Source organism: Macadamia integrifolia, chromosome 4, assembly GCF_013358625.1.
Source record: "Macadamia integrifolia cultivar HAES 741 chromosome 4, SCU_Mint_v3, whole genome shotgun sequence".
NCBI classification, from domain to species: Eukaryota; Viridiplantae; Streptophyta; class Magnoliopsida; order Proteales; family Proteaceae; genus Macadamia; species Macadamia integrifolia.
In genome coordinates this window covers 25,377,229-25,393,741 of record NC_056560.1, presented here as the reverse complement: position 1 = coordinate 25,393,741, position 16,513 = coordinate 25,377,229, and the positions used below count along the sequence as shown (strand labels likewise).

General features: G+C 38.5%; 1 protein-coding gene and 1 long non-coding RNA gene across 7 annotated transcripts; one reads left to right on the top strand and one right to left on the bottom strand.

The window, feature by feature from the left end:
* Positions 1-594: 594 nt before the first annotated feature.
* LOC122076230 lies at positions 595-4,140 on the top strand. Of its 5 annotated transcripts, none has more exons than XR_006139472.1 (7): positions 595-955; positions 1,114-1,215; positions 1,900-2,161; positions 2,298-2,364; positions 3,541-3,611; positions 3,738-3,792; positions 3,925-4,140. It is a non-coding gene; the product is annotated as an uncharacterized LOC122076230 (long non-coding RNA). The 5 variants fall into 5 exon arrangements; XR_006139474.1 differs by having other exon boundaries at positions 1,114-1,813; XR_006139473.1 differs by having other exon boundaries at positions 595-1,039.
* A 1,446-nt stretch (positions 4,141-5,586) lies between these two features.
* Positions 5,587-15,313, bottom strand: LOC122076607 (probable E3 ubiquitin ligase SUD1). Of its 2 annotated transcripts, XM_042642003.1 has the most exons (10): positions 14,835-15,313; positions 12,371-13,063; positions 10,371-11,150; positions 10,059-10,270; positions 9,558-9,932; positions 8,367-8,524; positions 7,511-7,674; positions 7,277-7,423; positions 5,957-6,485; positions 5,587-5,923 (listed from the first exon to the last, which is right to left on the bottom strand). In XM_042642003.1, exons 1-9 carry the CDS (start codon positions 15,147-15,149, stop codon positions 5,970-5,972), a joined length of 3,360 nt encoding a protein of 1,119 aa, XP_042497937.1. In that variant the 5' UTR covers positions 15,150-15,313; the 3' UTR covers positions 5,587-5,923; positions 5,957-5,969. The 2 variants fall into 2 exon arrangements, with proteins under 2 accessions (XP_042497937.1, XP_042497936.1); XM_042642002.1 differs by having other exon boundaries at positions 5,587-6,485.
* Between the last annotated feature and the right edge of the window lie 1,200 nt (positions 15,314-16,513).

Sequence of the window (16,513 nt, the reverse complement as noted above, 5' to 3'; positions counted from 1 at the left end):
ATAGTTCCTCATTTTCTAATCCATCCATTAGTAATCTCGTTTTGAGGATTTTTGTTTCTGGGGAAGGCTTTGCTTGCGGTGGAGTTCGCAAGTTAGCTTCAACTTGATTCGCAATGTTTGCTATCTTCAATCAGGTTCTTTGCAAGCTTTAATTAGGTTTTCCACGGTGTTCTTCGCTATCTTCTCTGACCTAGCTGAGGTTGCTGAAGAAGGGTGTTGAAGACCTAGGTTGAAGAACAAAGTGAAAGAGGGATTTCCTCTTCTGTTCCTTTTAAGTGAAGGGTGTATTAGTAAGTTCACTTTATTATAAGGGCTTTTTTGGCATTAAAATGGTGACATCACCAACTAATAGTTTCAAATTCACAGTGACTTACGGATTGGATCTAATTGTAAGAATCTTTCAAACTATAGGGGAGGGCACATAAATCACTCAAATTCTTGGATCCACATGTAATTTCGACAAACTACGAGGGAGGGGCATAATTTTTCCAAAGTAAAAATATGGATCAGAAAAAGAGAGAAATAGGTACATCGCCCGTCATGCAATAAACTAACATGTAGGTCCAATGGACGTGTATATCATTCAGGAGGGACAAGAGGGTCATTTCAAATAGAAATGAGATAGATACATCAGTGTACAACACGTGGGTGGTGGCCAAGCCTTTTAAAATAATAAAAAGGATAACGTTTACCATGGGGGAGTGAGGGCCGTGTGCCCCGATCCCAAAACATAGGATAAAGTTTCTCTCCAAACGGCTAGGTCATCCAACCAAGCATTCGTCAGTTGGAAGGACATGGGGCCTTGTTCATGTGTTGGGTGCATATCTAGTTCTTCTAGGCGTCAGATCCCTGATTGGACACCCATGTGGTTGAAGAAAGATACATACATGCGAAGATAGAAAGCAAAATGACCAGCCCACTCCATGAAAGGCTGTGATGCTTCTAAACCCAACTGGTATGCAACCCTCTTCCTCTCACTCCATCTAGTGGCAGTGATGCTTCTTCTTTGTTGAATTCTGGCCTAGAATTTGCAATTTAGGTAATCAATTAAACTTTAGTGTGAATAAATGGGGATAGGTCAAGGGTTTATACCATCGCCGAATATTTCTGCAGGGAATTGAAAGGTCTGGATCAGAAGTAAGGGATGTCAACGAGAGGTTTAAAGGACTGAAATTGGAATATGAAAATCAGACACACCTTTGCCAAACCCAACAGGTATGCAACCCTGTTACACTCAGTCTAGGGGAAAGTAGTGTTTCTTCTTTGTTGAAGTCTGGAATGGAATCTGCGGTTAAGGGCATCAATGAGTAGTTTGGATCAAAAGTAAGGGATATCAATGAGAGGTTGCAGAGTGTAGCACAAAAGTTGTTGCTCTAGTTTTGAGCCCCAGCATGGGATCTGGGTCTTCATAATCTTACCTCTCTTTCAGCTCCTACCATTGGTGGGTGTGCTGAGCTCGTGTCCGTTCCAAAGGGTCTGCTCCCCACCAATCTTGGTGTATTTTGCATCGAGGACTGCCCAATTCTTAAATCCCTACATGATGGACTCTCTGATCTAACCTCTCTTAGACATTTGGAGATCCATAGTTGTCCAATGCTAAAACAACGGTACCAAAAGGGAGCAGAATAGTGGTCCAAGATTGCCCAAATCCATTCAGTATTAATAGATGATGAATGGCAATAAATCTTATTCACCACTTGTGGGCCTGCCCTCTCAAAATAAAACCCATGGATTGAGTACGACAGATGGGTAGTGTTTATTATGCAAAAAACACAATAAAAGCAGAGATGCATTGCTGCCAATATGAAGTGAGGTATTTCTTTTACAATAAAAAATGTATGATTTCTATCTCTACTTTATGTTATGCCATGTGTGAATTTAATTTAATTTTCTTCATAGGAAAATGATGAGATGTGAAGAGCATGAATGAATTATGCAACAGACATGCACAGAGCAGATTTGTATTATGGAAATTTCTCTCAGATGGAATTGGACGAACCCATTTAATTGGGAAAAGGTTGAGTTGTTGTCTCTCAGATGGATTGGTTCTCTGTGAAAGTGCTGAAGAATTGGTGCAAAGCAAAATGGCAATTACAAGGAACATTGCAGCTAATTACCATTGCCTAGCATTGCAGCTATAGTTATCACTAATGAGCATTCCGTTAGTTTCTGCCAATCTTAAAGCTTCAATTGGTCATAAAAAAAAAAATGGAAGTTTTGTACAGGAAGAATCTGTTTTACAATTCAGCAGGTTATATTATGCAGCGCTCACAACATGACTTTTCATATTTTTGTAGAATAATTGGGAAGTCAGAATTGTGAGGTTAACTAATTCTTTTCTCACTTTTGCATCCTCTGCCCCAAGTAAGTATACAATTCAATCTTATTTCCGTCATCTTTCTCCTTGCTTTACTGTATGTTGCATGTGAGGCAGAGGTCAAATGCTCAATATGTATTTTCCTTTTAACCTTCCTAAATTACCATGCTAGTGGTGACCCCCTTGATCTTATGGCCTCCTACTTCAATTCATTCTCTGTAAACTTGATTCATGGTCCTTTTCCTCTATAGCTGATTGCCATGTGGGGTAGCTCTTTGTGGGTACAATCTTCTTCATTGATATTTATTATTATAATTGTATAATCTAAATAAGTTCTCCATAATAGCTGGTCTAAGCTAGAAGCTATTCAAGCTCCTCAAAAGCTTCATATAAGCCATGGATCATATCTAATGATTCTAAAGCCATGACTCTCGGGAACCGAGTAAACCTTGCAAACACCTCCATCCACTTAGAAATTACTGTGAATCCTATGATATATATCTCTATGTCAGCTGCATGTCAATTTTTTCTTCTCCTTTGATATTGTCATTCAGCTTTGCCATTTGACTTTATTTCTTTCTTGTGGTAGAAACATTAGAAGCAAAAGCCTTGTATGGTGTAGAAATACATGGTAGATAACCAGTGAAGTTTGAAAATATATTCTGCATTATTATCAGTTGAGGAAAGCTTTGGCTAGTATTTTGACAAGAAGGGAAGTAGAAGAAGAGGAGAGAAAGGAAGCTAAACAAATGAAATTTTTGCAAGATACTATTTAGTACATTTCCATAAGATCTTCCATCACTTAAACCAAACTAGTTTTTTTTTTTTTTTTTTTTGGTACATGATAAAGATGGTGCATAACAATAAGAACGCTAAGACACCCTCGTAACATTATAAATGTACTTCATGATTATCTTTTTCTCATCTCCTAAATAATCCTTGCATTAGTACCTCTGCTCAACACCACAGTCATCCTAAACTACCTTCCCAATCTCCAAAATTTAGTTCCATTTACTCTTTTTGAATTGAAAAGTATAATGACATATAAGGACTAGTTTGAAAAAAACTAGAGATATATATCATAGGATTCACATATGCAGGAATCATAGGACTAGTTTGAAAAAAACTAGAGATATATATCATAGCAGACTTCAATCTAGCTTGAAGAAGATTCTCTGTAGGCAAGAACAATCAACTTGGCTAAGATTTTCTTACATATGCAGGAATCAAATGGTTTTGTTCTCCATTGTCAAATTTGGACAAGAATTTTGATTGTGGCAATATCCTCTGAATTGTGAGTACCTTTGTGCTTCTCTCTCTCTCTTTTTCTCTCTTACATGCAGAGAGAAATCTCCCCTACCCAAGTCTTCGGACTTAGTTTTTGAGACATTCCAATAGCTTTGATTTCAACTTGTTACAGATAGAAACTACTTGAGGAAGGAAAGACACAAATCATTATGCCATGAACAGTCAATGTAAGAAACAACCCACTTTTTTTTCCTTTTCCTTTTCCTTTGAGAACTCTTTATTAATCAAATCCCCGCTAGTCTTTACATTTGCTTGCATCATTTAAAATTACTTTGAATATTATTTTTGTTTTGTGACAGTAACATCAATGAGTACACATTTTGGCACAACACATCAGAGGTGGTTGTATTGAATTTCTGAAATGTTTACATTGCATCATTACCAGTTAGGAAGATAGTTGCAGCAGAAATTCTACTAGAGATAGTTGCAAGATGCCCAATGTAATTTCTTTGCGTTTATCTCTCACTTCTGGACTTCAAATTGGCCGAAACAAAAGCAGATCCACATTAATTGTCTGAATGAGTATCCAGCATCAAAATCTGACAACAGAAATATTTCTTTCACGAACACTTGTAACATGCCAGAGTCTGAGTCATTGTTAATGTCTCATATACTTGGTATCCAGCCCAAATACTAGTAGTTTTGAAGGTGTGTGTGGTGTGAACTTTTTTACTGAGTTTTTTGTTTTTCTTTCTTTATTTTTTTTATTTTATAGAATACTGATTTTTTGTTGTTTCACCACCAATATTGTGCAACCTGTCCTGGCCCAGTAAGTTAAACACGTTAACCTATCACAGTGCACATACGGGTGCGTTGACACCAACCTAAAGCATTGTCTTATTCAAAAGGTTCCTGGACTCCATTCTTGGTTTATTATGGGGGCTGAGTTGATTATGGTTCATTGCCCAATAACTAGATTAACTGGGACTCTCAAAATGCAGTTAATTGGCTTAATTACAAGGATATCATCCACTAGGCATGGGAGTTATTCTCAATCATTTCTGATATTGAAAACTATAGAAATCAATTTGAATCTTGTTTTGAAGGAAAAAAAAAAAGAGTTGATGTGGAACTTGCTTACCAACTAGCTATCAAGGCTAGGAAGGACACAGCCTCAGGTCATCATCATGTACAACACAACTCCTTTTGCTGATCTATAATCAAAGAATTTTATTTTCCATTAAGAAAAAAAAACTACTAATTTGACTGGGTGACCAAACTGAATTTCAGACCTATAACGTTGATCATTTTCTCAATTGCTATGGATTTCTGTGAAGTAGTATCAATGAAAGCATGGTGCAGTAGTCACATGAGCAGGTACCGTTCTCTTGCCCATAAATTGTAAAGTATCCAACAATCCCCTGGGCAAAAAAATACAAACAGAAAAGTAAGAACTACACAAATCCCCCATTACAAATAATCGAAACCATCCCAATAAAGAAACCCTGCATCAGGAAAAATGGAAATCCCATATACTTTTTAAGTGAACCCACTCGTAACATTGATGTTTCTCTCTCTAGGTCACCTAATTTACCACTTCTTGTGCATCAATCCATATCCTTATGGTGTGTGCTCCCACTTGCATTGCTTGGAGGATATATAACTTAAATGAGTCCCTTGGTCTCAGCTTCTAGTGAGTTATCACCTTCCCACCAGCACCAAATGCACTAATTTGCAGTATATGTCCCAGGAAGGTCTTTCTCAAACAACAAAGAGCAATAAAATCTCTAAACCGAATCTTTCATGTGTCTGAAAACTTGGAAGGAAAAACCCCGTGATTGGGCGAGGTTAATTAGTTGTATTTAGAAGTTAAATCAAGAAAATGCAAAGGTCAGATGCCAATCAACACATGAAAGATACTTCACTCCGTGGGGGGATCATCAGGCTTTTGAACACAAGATGGTCAACTGTGGTATACAACACAAACTCTGTCAATCGTAAAATTGTTTGTGCACAAAGGGTTAGAATTAAATGGTTCACATTTTCCTTAACAACTCAGGTGCTCAAAACACATTGATCAAAAAACAAGCTCTACTACATTGTTTCTATCACTCAACTGAGTTGAAAAGCCATTCCACCAGAACAGATATTACAACACAGAGTATCCGTAGATTTGCTTTACTATAAACAACCTTCTGTAACAGCTTCCCCAACAATAATAGGGAGTTGAAACTGGAAAAAGAAGCTAGATATCAAGATCCCTATCTCTATGCACAAGAGAAATTATGCACCTCTATGACTCTGAATAGAAGAGGCAGCCGCAGACTTCCAAATATTGTCAACAAGCATGTGCTTGGCCTTTCCTTCCACGTCAACAAGCATGTGCTTGGCCTTTCCTTCCACATCACACAACCTGTCTCGGGTTTTGGGGATTGCGCCTTAGTCTCATTCCTACATCAGCTTCTTGCTCACGTCGAATTATTCCATCATTAAGCAAACTCACATCTTGAGTCATAGGGGCAATATCTGTCACACTGACATTCCCTGTTCTATCTTCACCAAAGTTATGTAGTCTCCGGCCAATCAAATAGCGGTCATCACGTATGGAATTGTGGAGATTGGTGAACCAGACATGGAATCTCTTAGCACAGAAGAACAGCAAGCTAAAGCTCAGGCAGCCTATCCATGCAAACCGGTAGACAGCTGAATTAACTATCAATGGATACCCAAGGGCAGGGAAAACCCCCCTAGCGAACACGTAAGGTACACACAAAGCTGTAAGCAACTTCATCATGATTGGAATAACTATCTCCCGCAACACCCAGAGACCCCGCAACTGGGAGAAGCCATCCTCCCGTACCCTCTCAAACTTCATTCGCCAGCTTTCATCCACCAGGGGTGTCATGTGATCCAGCATAGCCTGATCCACCCAAAAAAAAAAAAGAAATGAGGTCAACTAAAATACTTCCTATTCAACTTTGTACTCAAACCACACAAAGAAGCTATAACATTAGGGAGATAATCAAGTCTTTTTAAATAAAGTACCCCCCCTTCCTCTTCCTGCAAACCCTTCCTCCTCATAACCTATTGAGGATGGCCCCACGCCATTTAATTGGCCATGCTTAGAAAATATGACAACCTAAATACATATAATAAAAAAAGGTGACTGACCTAAATTTTTAGATCAGGTTAAAGATGACCCAGACCAATGTGCAGCCCATTTTAACAGATTACAGTCATCCAAACAAAATTAATGGCTATGTAACAAGGACAGCACCACACAATAGACACCTATGAGAATGGTCCAACATGCTGATTTTCTTTTCTTTCTCTCTTTTTTTTTTTTTTTTTGTGGGGGGGGGTGGGTGGGGGTGGGGGGTGTGTGGTGGGGGGGACTTTACATACATTTGGAGATACCTCTCTTTGACCAAGAAAAAATAGGAAATACATTTCCAACAGAATGTTCTAAAAAAAAAAAATTTGATGTACATGAACTTCCATGTTAGCATGTGTATAAATATATGATAGTTGGAACCTCGTTTTAAATCATATACAAGTATATGAGCTTTTCTGACATGTGAATAGTGTCTAACACAACCAGTTTGAGAAAGATATATGCCACTGTTATAAATTTTCCTCAGCCAGCAGGGGGTGGGGGAGAAGGTAGACAGATTGTTAAAGCATTGGAGTAGAAAGAAGTAGAGCGCTCACCAATCTAGTCCAGATCTTGAGAAAAATAAGTCCCAGCGCCCAGTCCTGGTAGAGAAGGAAAACTGGGCTTTCATCTACAGGCACGCGCATTGGCACGATCACCAAAAGCTCAAAAAGAAGACCAATCAACACTGGGATGAGAAAGATCTGGAAAGCAATTGCAGATATTAAAAGAATGGGTGAAGAACCATTACCATCAATAACATGAATAATATCCTTAGCTCTATTGCTTACCCATAGTGACAAAAGTGCAGAACTCTTGAGAACAATCCCACACCACTTCCAGACTTGGTTTAATAGAACCCTAGCTCTCCGTGTTTTTAGATGCTCAATTGTATACCTGGCTCCAGCTACAATGGTCCAGATGACATAGCTTCCAATAATGAACGCGTAAAGATCTACAGGAAGAATTCATAATCATTTCATTTTATTCCACACACAGAAAATTAGAGTTTTCTTTTCCAACAAAGAGGCAAAGCGCAATCAAAGCATTAGCCATCAACTATAAGTTTTCAACTTTTCATTCATGTACTAAATACTAGTTTGGAGATTTTGACTAGGGGGTTATCAACTAGTACCAACTTGTTAATCAATTGGCCTGTTATTTTGCATATGCTTCCCACTTGTAGTAACTTGATATGATGCTCTCCCTAATGTAGGGATGCTGTTGCTTTTTGCACTATAGTCATCAATGTTAATATGTGGGTGCCAGCCTGCCAGGTAGTACCTTGACATTACACTTCCCATTGGGCATATGCCACTGGTATTTTTTATATGGGTCAAACATTTTGCATATGCTTTTAAACTTGAGGTAGAAAATAAATTCCCCTATTTAAGAACCAAAATATATATTCCCCCTATTTTCTGTATGTTTCCATTTGCACGTGAACTTTCCAGTCAGTTTTCCTTCAAGCACAAGGGTGCTGAGGGAATATAAAAGCCCCCAGGTCAAAACAACTAATCATTCACCAGCCACTACCCAAAAGCAGAAGAATACAAAGATCCAAACAAGCATTTACCCCTAAGGAAGCTTAACCCACAAGCATAGGAAAGTGTAGACTAGAAAACAAGAACTCTGTAACCAGCTTACCATTACACTTGATTCCATGTGTTATGGGGAGAAGAGGAACAGCATTGAATAGTGCACGTCCAAGTGAAATGGGTACAACTATCAAGGCTGAATTGAAAAGCAGCAGTGTCATCCATGCTAAAATCAGCAACAGAACAATGCGAAGGACAAAACCATACCTGCAAAGAGTTTGAATAAGATAATTTCCAGTTAGAGAGTATAAAATGGATAGCATGAAAAATTCATGACAGAATTAATTGAACTACAGAAAATTAGGAGAGGACATATCAGAAAAGAAACCATATACAAGATTATTGAGCCAAGAAAACAATGTAGACCATGTTCCCAGGGTGTCTAACAGCTACACTCATTTCACCCCATCAAGCCTTAGCTCAACTGCTTGAACTAGTATACATAAATCCTGCTTCAATGTCCCACTACATCAGGGTTATATCTTCCGTTAGATAATAAGCACTAATGGTGCAAGACAAATTAGGCTCAGTGGCGCATGGCAAGTTAAGATAAGAGTAACACAAATTATAGTACCTAAAAATCTATAGTATCAAGAATTTTATCACTGTAAACAGTATTACAGTCCTTCCCTTATTGTACATGTTCAACCTGAACTTGGTGAAGTGATTTGTTCAACGCAGGAATTGAACCATATGTTACCCATTATCATTGGGACCTTCCACAAGCTTTAGCAGACAAGTACAATAGATGGCTGAAAGTACTTTTCCTTTTCTAAGATGCTTATGATGATAACCTACATACATGATGTTACTCATGTCCTAAAAGATAAATTAAAATGGACTTCTACACAAAACTTCGCAATTTATGCAGAGACGTGGTTTCAGAAGTTTGGTGACCGGGACAAGCACCAGACCACTTCCAATGAACATCATACACTTGGGGTCCAAGGGTAGGATGTGGGGTTCCAGGCACCCGGACACTGTTCCATCCTTTTTTCACCTTTATTGCCCAGCAGGAAACTCAGCTACAGAACCTTATATAGTCGGTCACAATATTCTCCTTGCTCATGCTACTGTTGCCAACATTTACCAGGAAAAAAATCAAAATAAATAAACATTGCAACCAGTCATGGTGCAAAATGACCCAAAACAGAAAAACTGAACTTTTGAGGCCACATTTTCAAATTTCAAGGCCTTCAATTATGATATTAGAAACAACTTACTATCATATGTTACTTACTCAGAATCAGCTTGTTCATCACCATCGTAATCTTCAGGAACATACGAGTTCCCGGGCACATGAATGCCTCTGTTCAGATCGTCAGCGGCAACTAGTGCCACTAGCGCTCGATCTTGCTGCGGAACTCCACCTCTTTGTACATCACGCAATCTGTCCTGCCTACCTGGCTCCAAATTCCCATTTTCCTGCCCATCATTATCCTCAGGTCTGGGCAGCAAGAAATCAGTTAATCCAAGTGCCCATCCAACAGCAGTGAACCACTGACGGAGGAGAGCTTTAATAGTTGCCCGCAGCTTAAAATGCTCAATAGCAAATGGTATGCAGATCTGGAACAGCAACATGTCTGCAGGAATTTCAGTGAATGGATCTGATACACTGCAGCACACAAAAGCCTTCTAAATGTTACCAGAAAGTGGGTAGCATGAAAAGGATTTTTTCAAAACGTGATAAGAACTTCAGAACTAAATGAACAGTGCAACTGAAACATTCACAGCAACTTACGAAATATCCAGTGGGAAGATAGAAGGTGCCAACCGCATAGCTAGTTTGACTGGTAAAAATACTAGCATTACAATCAAGCTTCCGTAAACAGCAACCGACAACAGAACCCGACGAGCATGCTTGTGCACAGGGTCATCAATAAGATCACGAAATGGATTGTAATTTGGATCAGCTGGGTCCCGGAGGAAATAAAGAACTCCAGTGCGCAAAACCTATCAGAAGCACATGAAAAGGAGGTCCATCATAACGAAAAGGTGACAATGATAGCATATTAAGATATCGGAGACAGCTAAAATGGGCAGAGGACCTTACCCCACGAAGAAGGCTGACAAAAATGCTAATTTGCAGCATGTACACTATTCCCACAATCCAATGCACCAATGAGCTTGCTAGGGGAGAAACTGAAAAGAACTCAACCCTTTGAACAATCGTTTTCCCAAGCATCTTTATAGTACATACATCCAACCACCAACCACACATCAGGGGGAAAACCCCAAGTTCAATCACCAGAAGGAATGCAACCTTAACCATAGTCATTAAATGTCTCATTGCCGCCAAGAATTGCCTGACAAGGGAAGGAATTGCTTCAGCCATAGATGCAATACCATAGAACCTCCCCATAGTCAGAGGTTCCCCTCTAGTGTAACGAATTAAAGCAACCACCCCAAGGTAGAAGAGTACTAGAGCAATTATAAACATGTATCCAATGGCAAGTGTAGTAACATCAGAAAGGCGGGAGGTTCCAACTGCCGTCCCATTGAATATGTCTGCTGAAAGTGGTCGGCTAATACTATTTGAGACTTCATCTATTCCAGTCAGGTTTGCTTTTAAAGACTCCGTCACCACTTCCGTAGCATGACCAACCAGGCCATCTTTATGACTTTCATTTGACAAATTAGTAGCAGAAATTAATGCATTCTTCAATGTTATATTTGCCAAGGAGAAAGCTGACTCTGTAAGGGGCATGACTGTTGACAAAACTGGACTTGCAGCTGACAAGAAGAACCAAGACAGGTAATGGAGGACAATCCGACCTAACGAAAATGGCACAAAGACTACAACACCAAGGAATATCATATTGCTTGCCAGAACCTGCAGGAAAAAAAAATGTGATCATTTAGAATATCTCATACGCATCAACATGCACAGAAAATGGGACAACCATGTTCTAGCACATCCACATTATTTTGTCAGAGAGGTATGTCTGTAAGATAATGATCAACTATGCCCACCCAAACGATTAGTTGTAATAACAACTTAACAGCTAATTGCAATGCCTGAAGTAACAACTACAGTAAAAGCATTAAATGAGGGCAAAATGTCACTGGTCAAGCTTTAAGGAACTCTATTAGATAACAGAATAAAAAATATCGAATGGTAAGTCATATTCTTTCCATTCACCCCAAAATCCCCTTCAATAATTGGAGCAGTTGCCAACTGAGCACGCAAGTTAATGAATTTTTTTCTCTCTTAGCAATTGCTGTAACAAATTAACAGAAATACTACCCCAAACCCAGAAAAGGCACAAAAGTACATTGATTTTTCCAATGCTACTGCAGTTCAACAGCTAACTTGCATTTCAAAAAACCTTAAAAGTGCAATAAAACTACTACTCCCCAATGAGAAGAACATCAAATCATAACATCATGATCTAATCTTATGTCACTATGGCTATTTTCTGTCTGCATTCATTTCTCTCTTTTTCCAGTCTACACAGCCAATGCATTTAAAGAACCTACTTGCATTTCAAAAAACCATTAAAGAGCATTAAAACTACTTCGCCCCGATGAGAAGAACATCATATCATACAATTATGATCTAATCTTATGTCACTCTACGGCTATTTTCTGTCAGCAATCATTTCGCAATGATTTAAGCAAAAAGTTTCAGAAAAGGGGAAATTGTCCTGCATTTAGTGAAACAAGAACAACAAGACCAAGCTAGAGAACATACTGAGTATAAAATGGGACTTATTGACTCCCATTGGAGATTAGATCTTAAGCTCTTAAAAGTTGTCAAACCCAATTCATCAGAATAGCATAAGCATGGCATTCCTTTGAACTTAACATTTGGACACCAGAGAAGTAAAGGTTTATAAAAAAAGAACAGAGACATGACAATAGGACGTCAAGATTTGCAACATTAAGGGAGTCTAAACTGCTCCGCTTGCCCACAAGTCAGGATATGTACAGATAAAATTGCACAAATAAAATTACCAAAAAATCCAACAAGCCGAGATAAATTGAGAAACATAAACAATAAACTTGGAGAGAGAATGTGCAAAAGAAGAGCAGAGAAGGAACAATACTGACTGTAAATGCATTCTCAACCAAATGAAAAACAGGCCCTTGCATGCCAACAAGTTCATCAAAAGGCACATCTTCTGCACCATCAGCATCATCCAAACCATCAAACATTTGTTCAACATGTGCTTCAAGACGTGCTGCCTGCATTTCCAACCGCGCAGCAACATTTTCCGCATTTCTTCGAATTAATTGGCCAGCTCCACCAAATCCTTGTGCACCACCAGCTTCTTCACCATTCCCATCACCAGCATGAACCCTATTAGCTGGACCAGGAGGCCTTCTTGCACCATGAGCTCCGTTTCTTTCACCTTCATCTTCTCTCTCAGCATCCTGCCCTCCAAGCTCCCGTAGATGTCTAAAGTAATCCCTCAAGGATGTGGCTCCAAGGAAAATAAAAACAATGCTCGCAGAGAGTAGAAACCCATGTAGACAATCTGTGAGGATCACTGTGGTGGATAAATGACTCAAGAAGAGTCTGTGAGCTTCACCCAAACTCCTCACAAATGCCAAACGCCATATCCAAAATGTAATAAAGGGTATTATGAGGAGCCACACAGAGAGCACAAAAGCAAGGCGCAGGAAAAATTGTAGAACATGGCAAGCTTTCATTCCCATCCCAAACACAAATTCTTGGAAAGGAAGCCTCGCTGGTGCATTCTCAGCATAGACTGGAGAAAATGAAAACGCATGCTTACAGACCTGCAGAGCATCAAGCCATCAAATGCATTTAATTAAATCCCCCCATGCTTCACATATTGAAATAAGTATCACTGAAAGCCTTAAAAATAGGAAAGGAAATACCTAACATAGTTGAAATCCCTAATATAGTTGGTAGGTGTGACATATATAATTGTTTAGTATTATCAGTTCTTATAAGTTCCAAGGGGCAAACGTCAACAGATATCAGTTTTTATATGTTTCAAGAGTCGAACATCAATTTCTGAGGATCCTATATTGATTCTGTGGGAGGTGACGCCACCCAGTGCCACCACCATTTTAAGCAACAGTGAACAATATCCAATAAACCATGAACTGTTCATCTCAACACCTCACCCAACTTCTGGTTCAAATCCAGAGAGTTAAACAAGGTGTAAATCATTTACAAACCCTATTCAGGACTTCGGCACCAGGGTTTAAAGTATCGGTCCGTATCATACCGTATCGGCCCTTACCAATATGATACGGATCGATACGATACATGGAATTTTTAAAACCATTTGTATCGATACGTATCGTACGATCCATACCGATACATACCAATATCTATGGAAAATTCAAAATCGAAGTGAAATGTACGCTTCGGTATGTATCGGTATGTATCGGGGTGTATCAGTATGTATCGACTGATACGTGTCGATACGGTTATAAAATGACCAAGATGGGCAATTTTTCAGGAAAAACACAAATTTTTGATGTATTTTTGTTTCAAAGTTGCTGCCAACCATTTTTCTCTCGAACTAAAGTGAAAATCAAGGTTAAGAACAAGGATTTTACATTTATGGGACAATTACAAACCTTGAATTCTTAGTGCGATACTCTCAATTTACTGTTTATTCATAATACATGTTATATATAGCTTTTTTTAACGATTTTTTTTATGCAAAAGTGTATAGAAAAGTGTTTCATATCCATTTATGTGCATATATTTAGCATATCTTAGCGTATCTCTGATACGATATGATACATACCCTCCGATACGTATCTTAATTTTGGCCGACCAATACAGCGACCGATACCGATACTTTAATCCTTGTTCAACACGGCAATATATATATATATATATATATTCGGGATTTCCAACTAGTTTTCTCTTTACAATTAGAGAACCATAACTTGTTCCATATACTGGTCATACTGTCGCCTGTGCTTAATAGGCTTAATGGTCCCTAAGAACGTATCCCAAAAATGAAGTCAATAAATGTACAACTCAAATGAAATTTACAATTGATTCACATCCCTTCATCATGCATAACTTGAATTGCAAAGCCTTTGATTGGAACTCCAGATGGAGGACTGAAAATAGCCATGGAAAATTGCCAGCCACATTGTAGTTCTCCAGCTTTCTTACCCTTTTATTTAAATGTCGACAGCCTGAACGAGGCCTTTGGCATGGATTATATTACAGAGAGAGAGAGAGAGAGAGAGAGAGAGAGAGAGAGAGAGCATTATGTCATTTCCAGCAAGATCATTACCACAATTTGTGGGCGTTAAAATTAAGTGGAGAAAAAGAACAGGGCAAAATTCCTAAAACCCTAATCAAATGTCCAACCATCAATCTTCCTGCGACGACCTAATCTCTAGACAATATATTTATATCGTATTAACCAATCGAGCAAAAATTCCTTTGAAAAAATAAGAAGAAGAAGCGAAAACTACACCACAAACCCCTCCCGGCAACAGATTGATACCCTCAAATACGCTTCATCGAACAGCAAAGGAAAGGAAAGATAATTAGAGGGAGAAATTGTACCTCGCACTGGCGAGCGTTGCTGTGGTTGAGCCACTGGAGAAGACAATCCTGGTGTACAAATTTGATACTACCGCTACAAGCGCAAGGATACCGAAGAGGGTTATCGGCATCGCCAGGGTTGCGGCAAATTCTACAGACGTCTTCTTCATCCTCATCTTCATCATACTTGCCAGCTATTTTTTTGGCGTTGTTATCGTTGTTGTCGGCTGGATTTAAAGGGGAGGAAGATGAACCTTCGGAGCTTTCTAACGAGATGTTGCCGTTATCGTCCCTCTCTCCATCGTTGGGGGTTGCCGGTACCGCTGCAATCTCCATTGATCACAGCAAAGAGCAACAATCGAGAAATTAGGGTTTTTTTTTCTTCCTTTTTCCCCTTCTAAAGGTTGGTACGGTGGGAGAGGGGCGAGAAGGAGAGGTGGAAGGGATGTGGAAGTTCTCTCCCTGTTTTCTCCTCCTAAGCTATGCACGCGTTGGTATATCCGACCCGATGTCATGGATAAAACTCTGGAATTCTCGAGGGTGTTATTCGTTTGGGTTAACTGTTTTTTTGTGGTTCGGTTTCGATATGGTTTCATTCCATTTATATATGAACCGACATTGAACAATTTTCGTAATTTAAAATCGAAATTGATTCCTTCTCTCTCTCTTTCTTTTCTTTTCTTTTCTTTTTTTATTCTTTTTTTTTTTTTGAAAAATATGATGCCCTTATGATAGTGAAAACTGATCATAACCCTTGGACCAAAGCCCCAATGTGACAAGCAGCACTTTAGTAAAACCAACGAATGATAGTGGATCATGAAAATTGGTTTGAATTTTCGAGAGGATGTCCTTACTCAAATAGGGAGTGGGACACGAAGAAAAAGAAAAGAATAATTTGGATTCACCAAACTTTTAATCAATTTTGTTTGGTTCACTTCGTTGATTTAGATAAAACGTTACATGTACGAAAAGAATACGAATAGAAGTGTAAATTTGCAAAAGAGAAGTGAGGAGAATATATTCTAGAAAATGAAGGAGGAAGAGATGAATTGAAAAATGAAATCTTATAACTCGTGTTTTAGCCTTTTAAGTTTAGAATGACTTATATTCACAATTGAAGAATCTAAAAGGTGAAGGGCAGACCTAAAATGATAAAAGGATAAGTTGTGAGGAATAACATACATAGTCTAAGTCTGGCCCAAAGTATGACCTTAGATAAAACCTATTAGAGGATAAAGATCCACGTAGCTGAGTTTCTCTTGATCTGTTGAACTGTGTCTATTTCCTCTTACTTTCATCTCTCTTTCATTTCTCATTATTTATATTTTCTTTTTTTCTCTTAATTTGTTTGGACCTCAATTTTCCCCTTTCCCCCCACTTTTTTTTTTTTTTATCTTTATAGCCAACCCCATTAAGTTAGGATGTGGCTGAGTTTGCTGTTATTGTTATTGTTGTTTATGGCTTATGTTCGGTTGAAATTCAGTCTATACAAAATACATTATCCTTATTTGATTCAAACTAATGGGTTAGCCTAAACCAAAACCGAAATTTCAATTTCCAAAATCAGAACTTGAATTGAATTTTTTTTTATTTGATTTGATTCCATTTTAAACAGTTTATTTCTATTCAATTTGTTGCTTTGATTCTAAATTTCCAACCTTAAGATCCTAAAAGGAAGATGGCAATGGGAGGAATTTACT

Coding starts and splice junctions, on each gene's coding strand:
- LOC122076607 (XM_042642002.1), bottom strand. CDS start 15,149: ATGGAGATTGCAGCGGTACCGGCAACCCCCAACGATGGAGAGAGGGAC. Junction 11,151..12,370: donor TGGTTGAGAATGCATTTACA/GTCAGTATTGTT, acceptor TTTTTCCTGCAG/GTTCTGGCAAGCAATATGAT. Junction 7,675..8,366: donor ACATGGAATCAAGTGTAATG/GTAAGCTGGTTA, acceptor TTCTTCCTGTAG/ATCTTTACGCGTTCATTATT.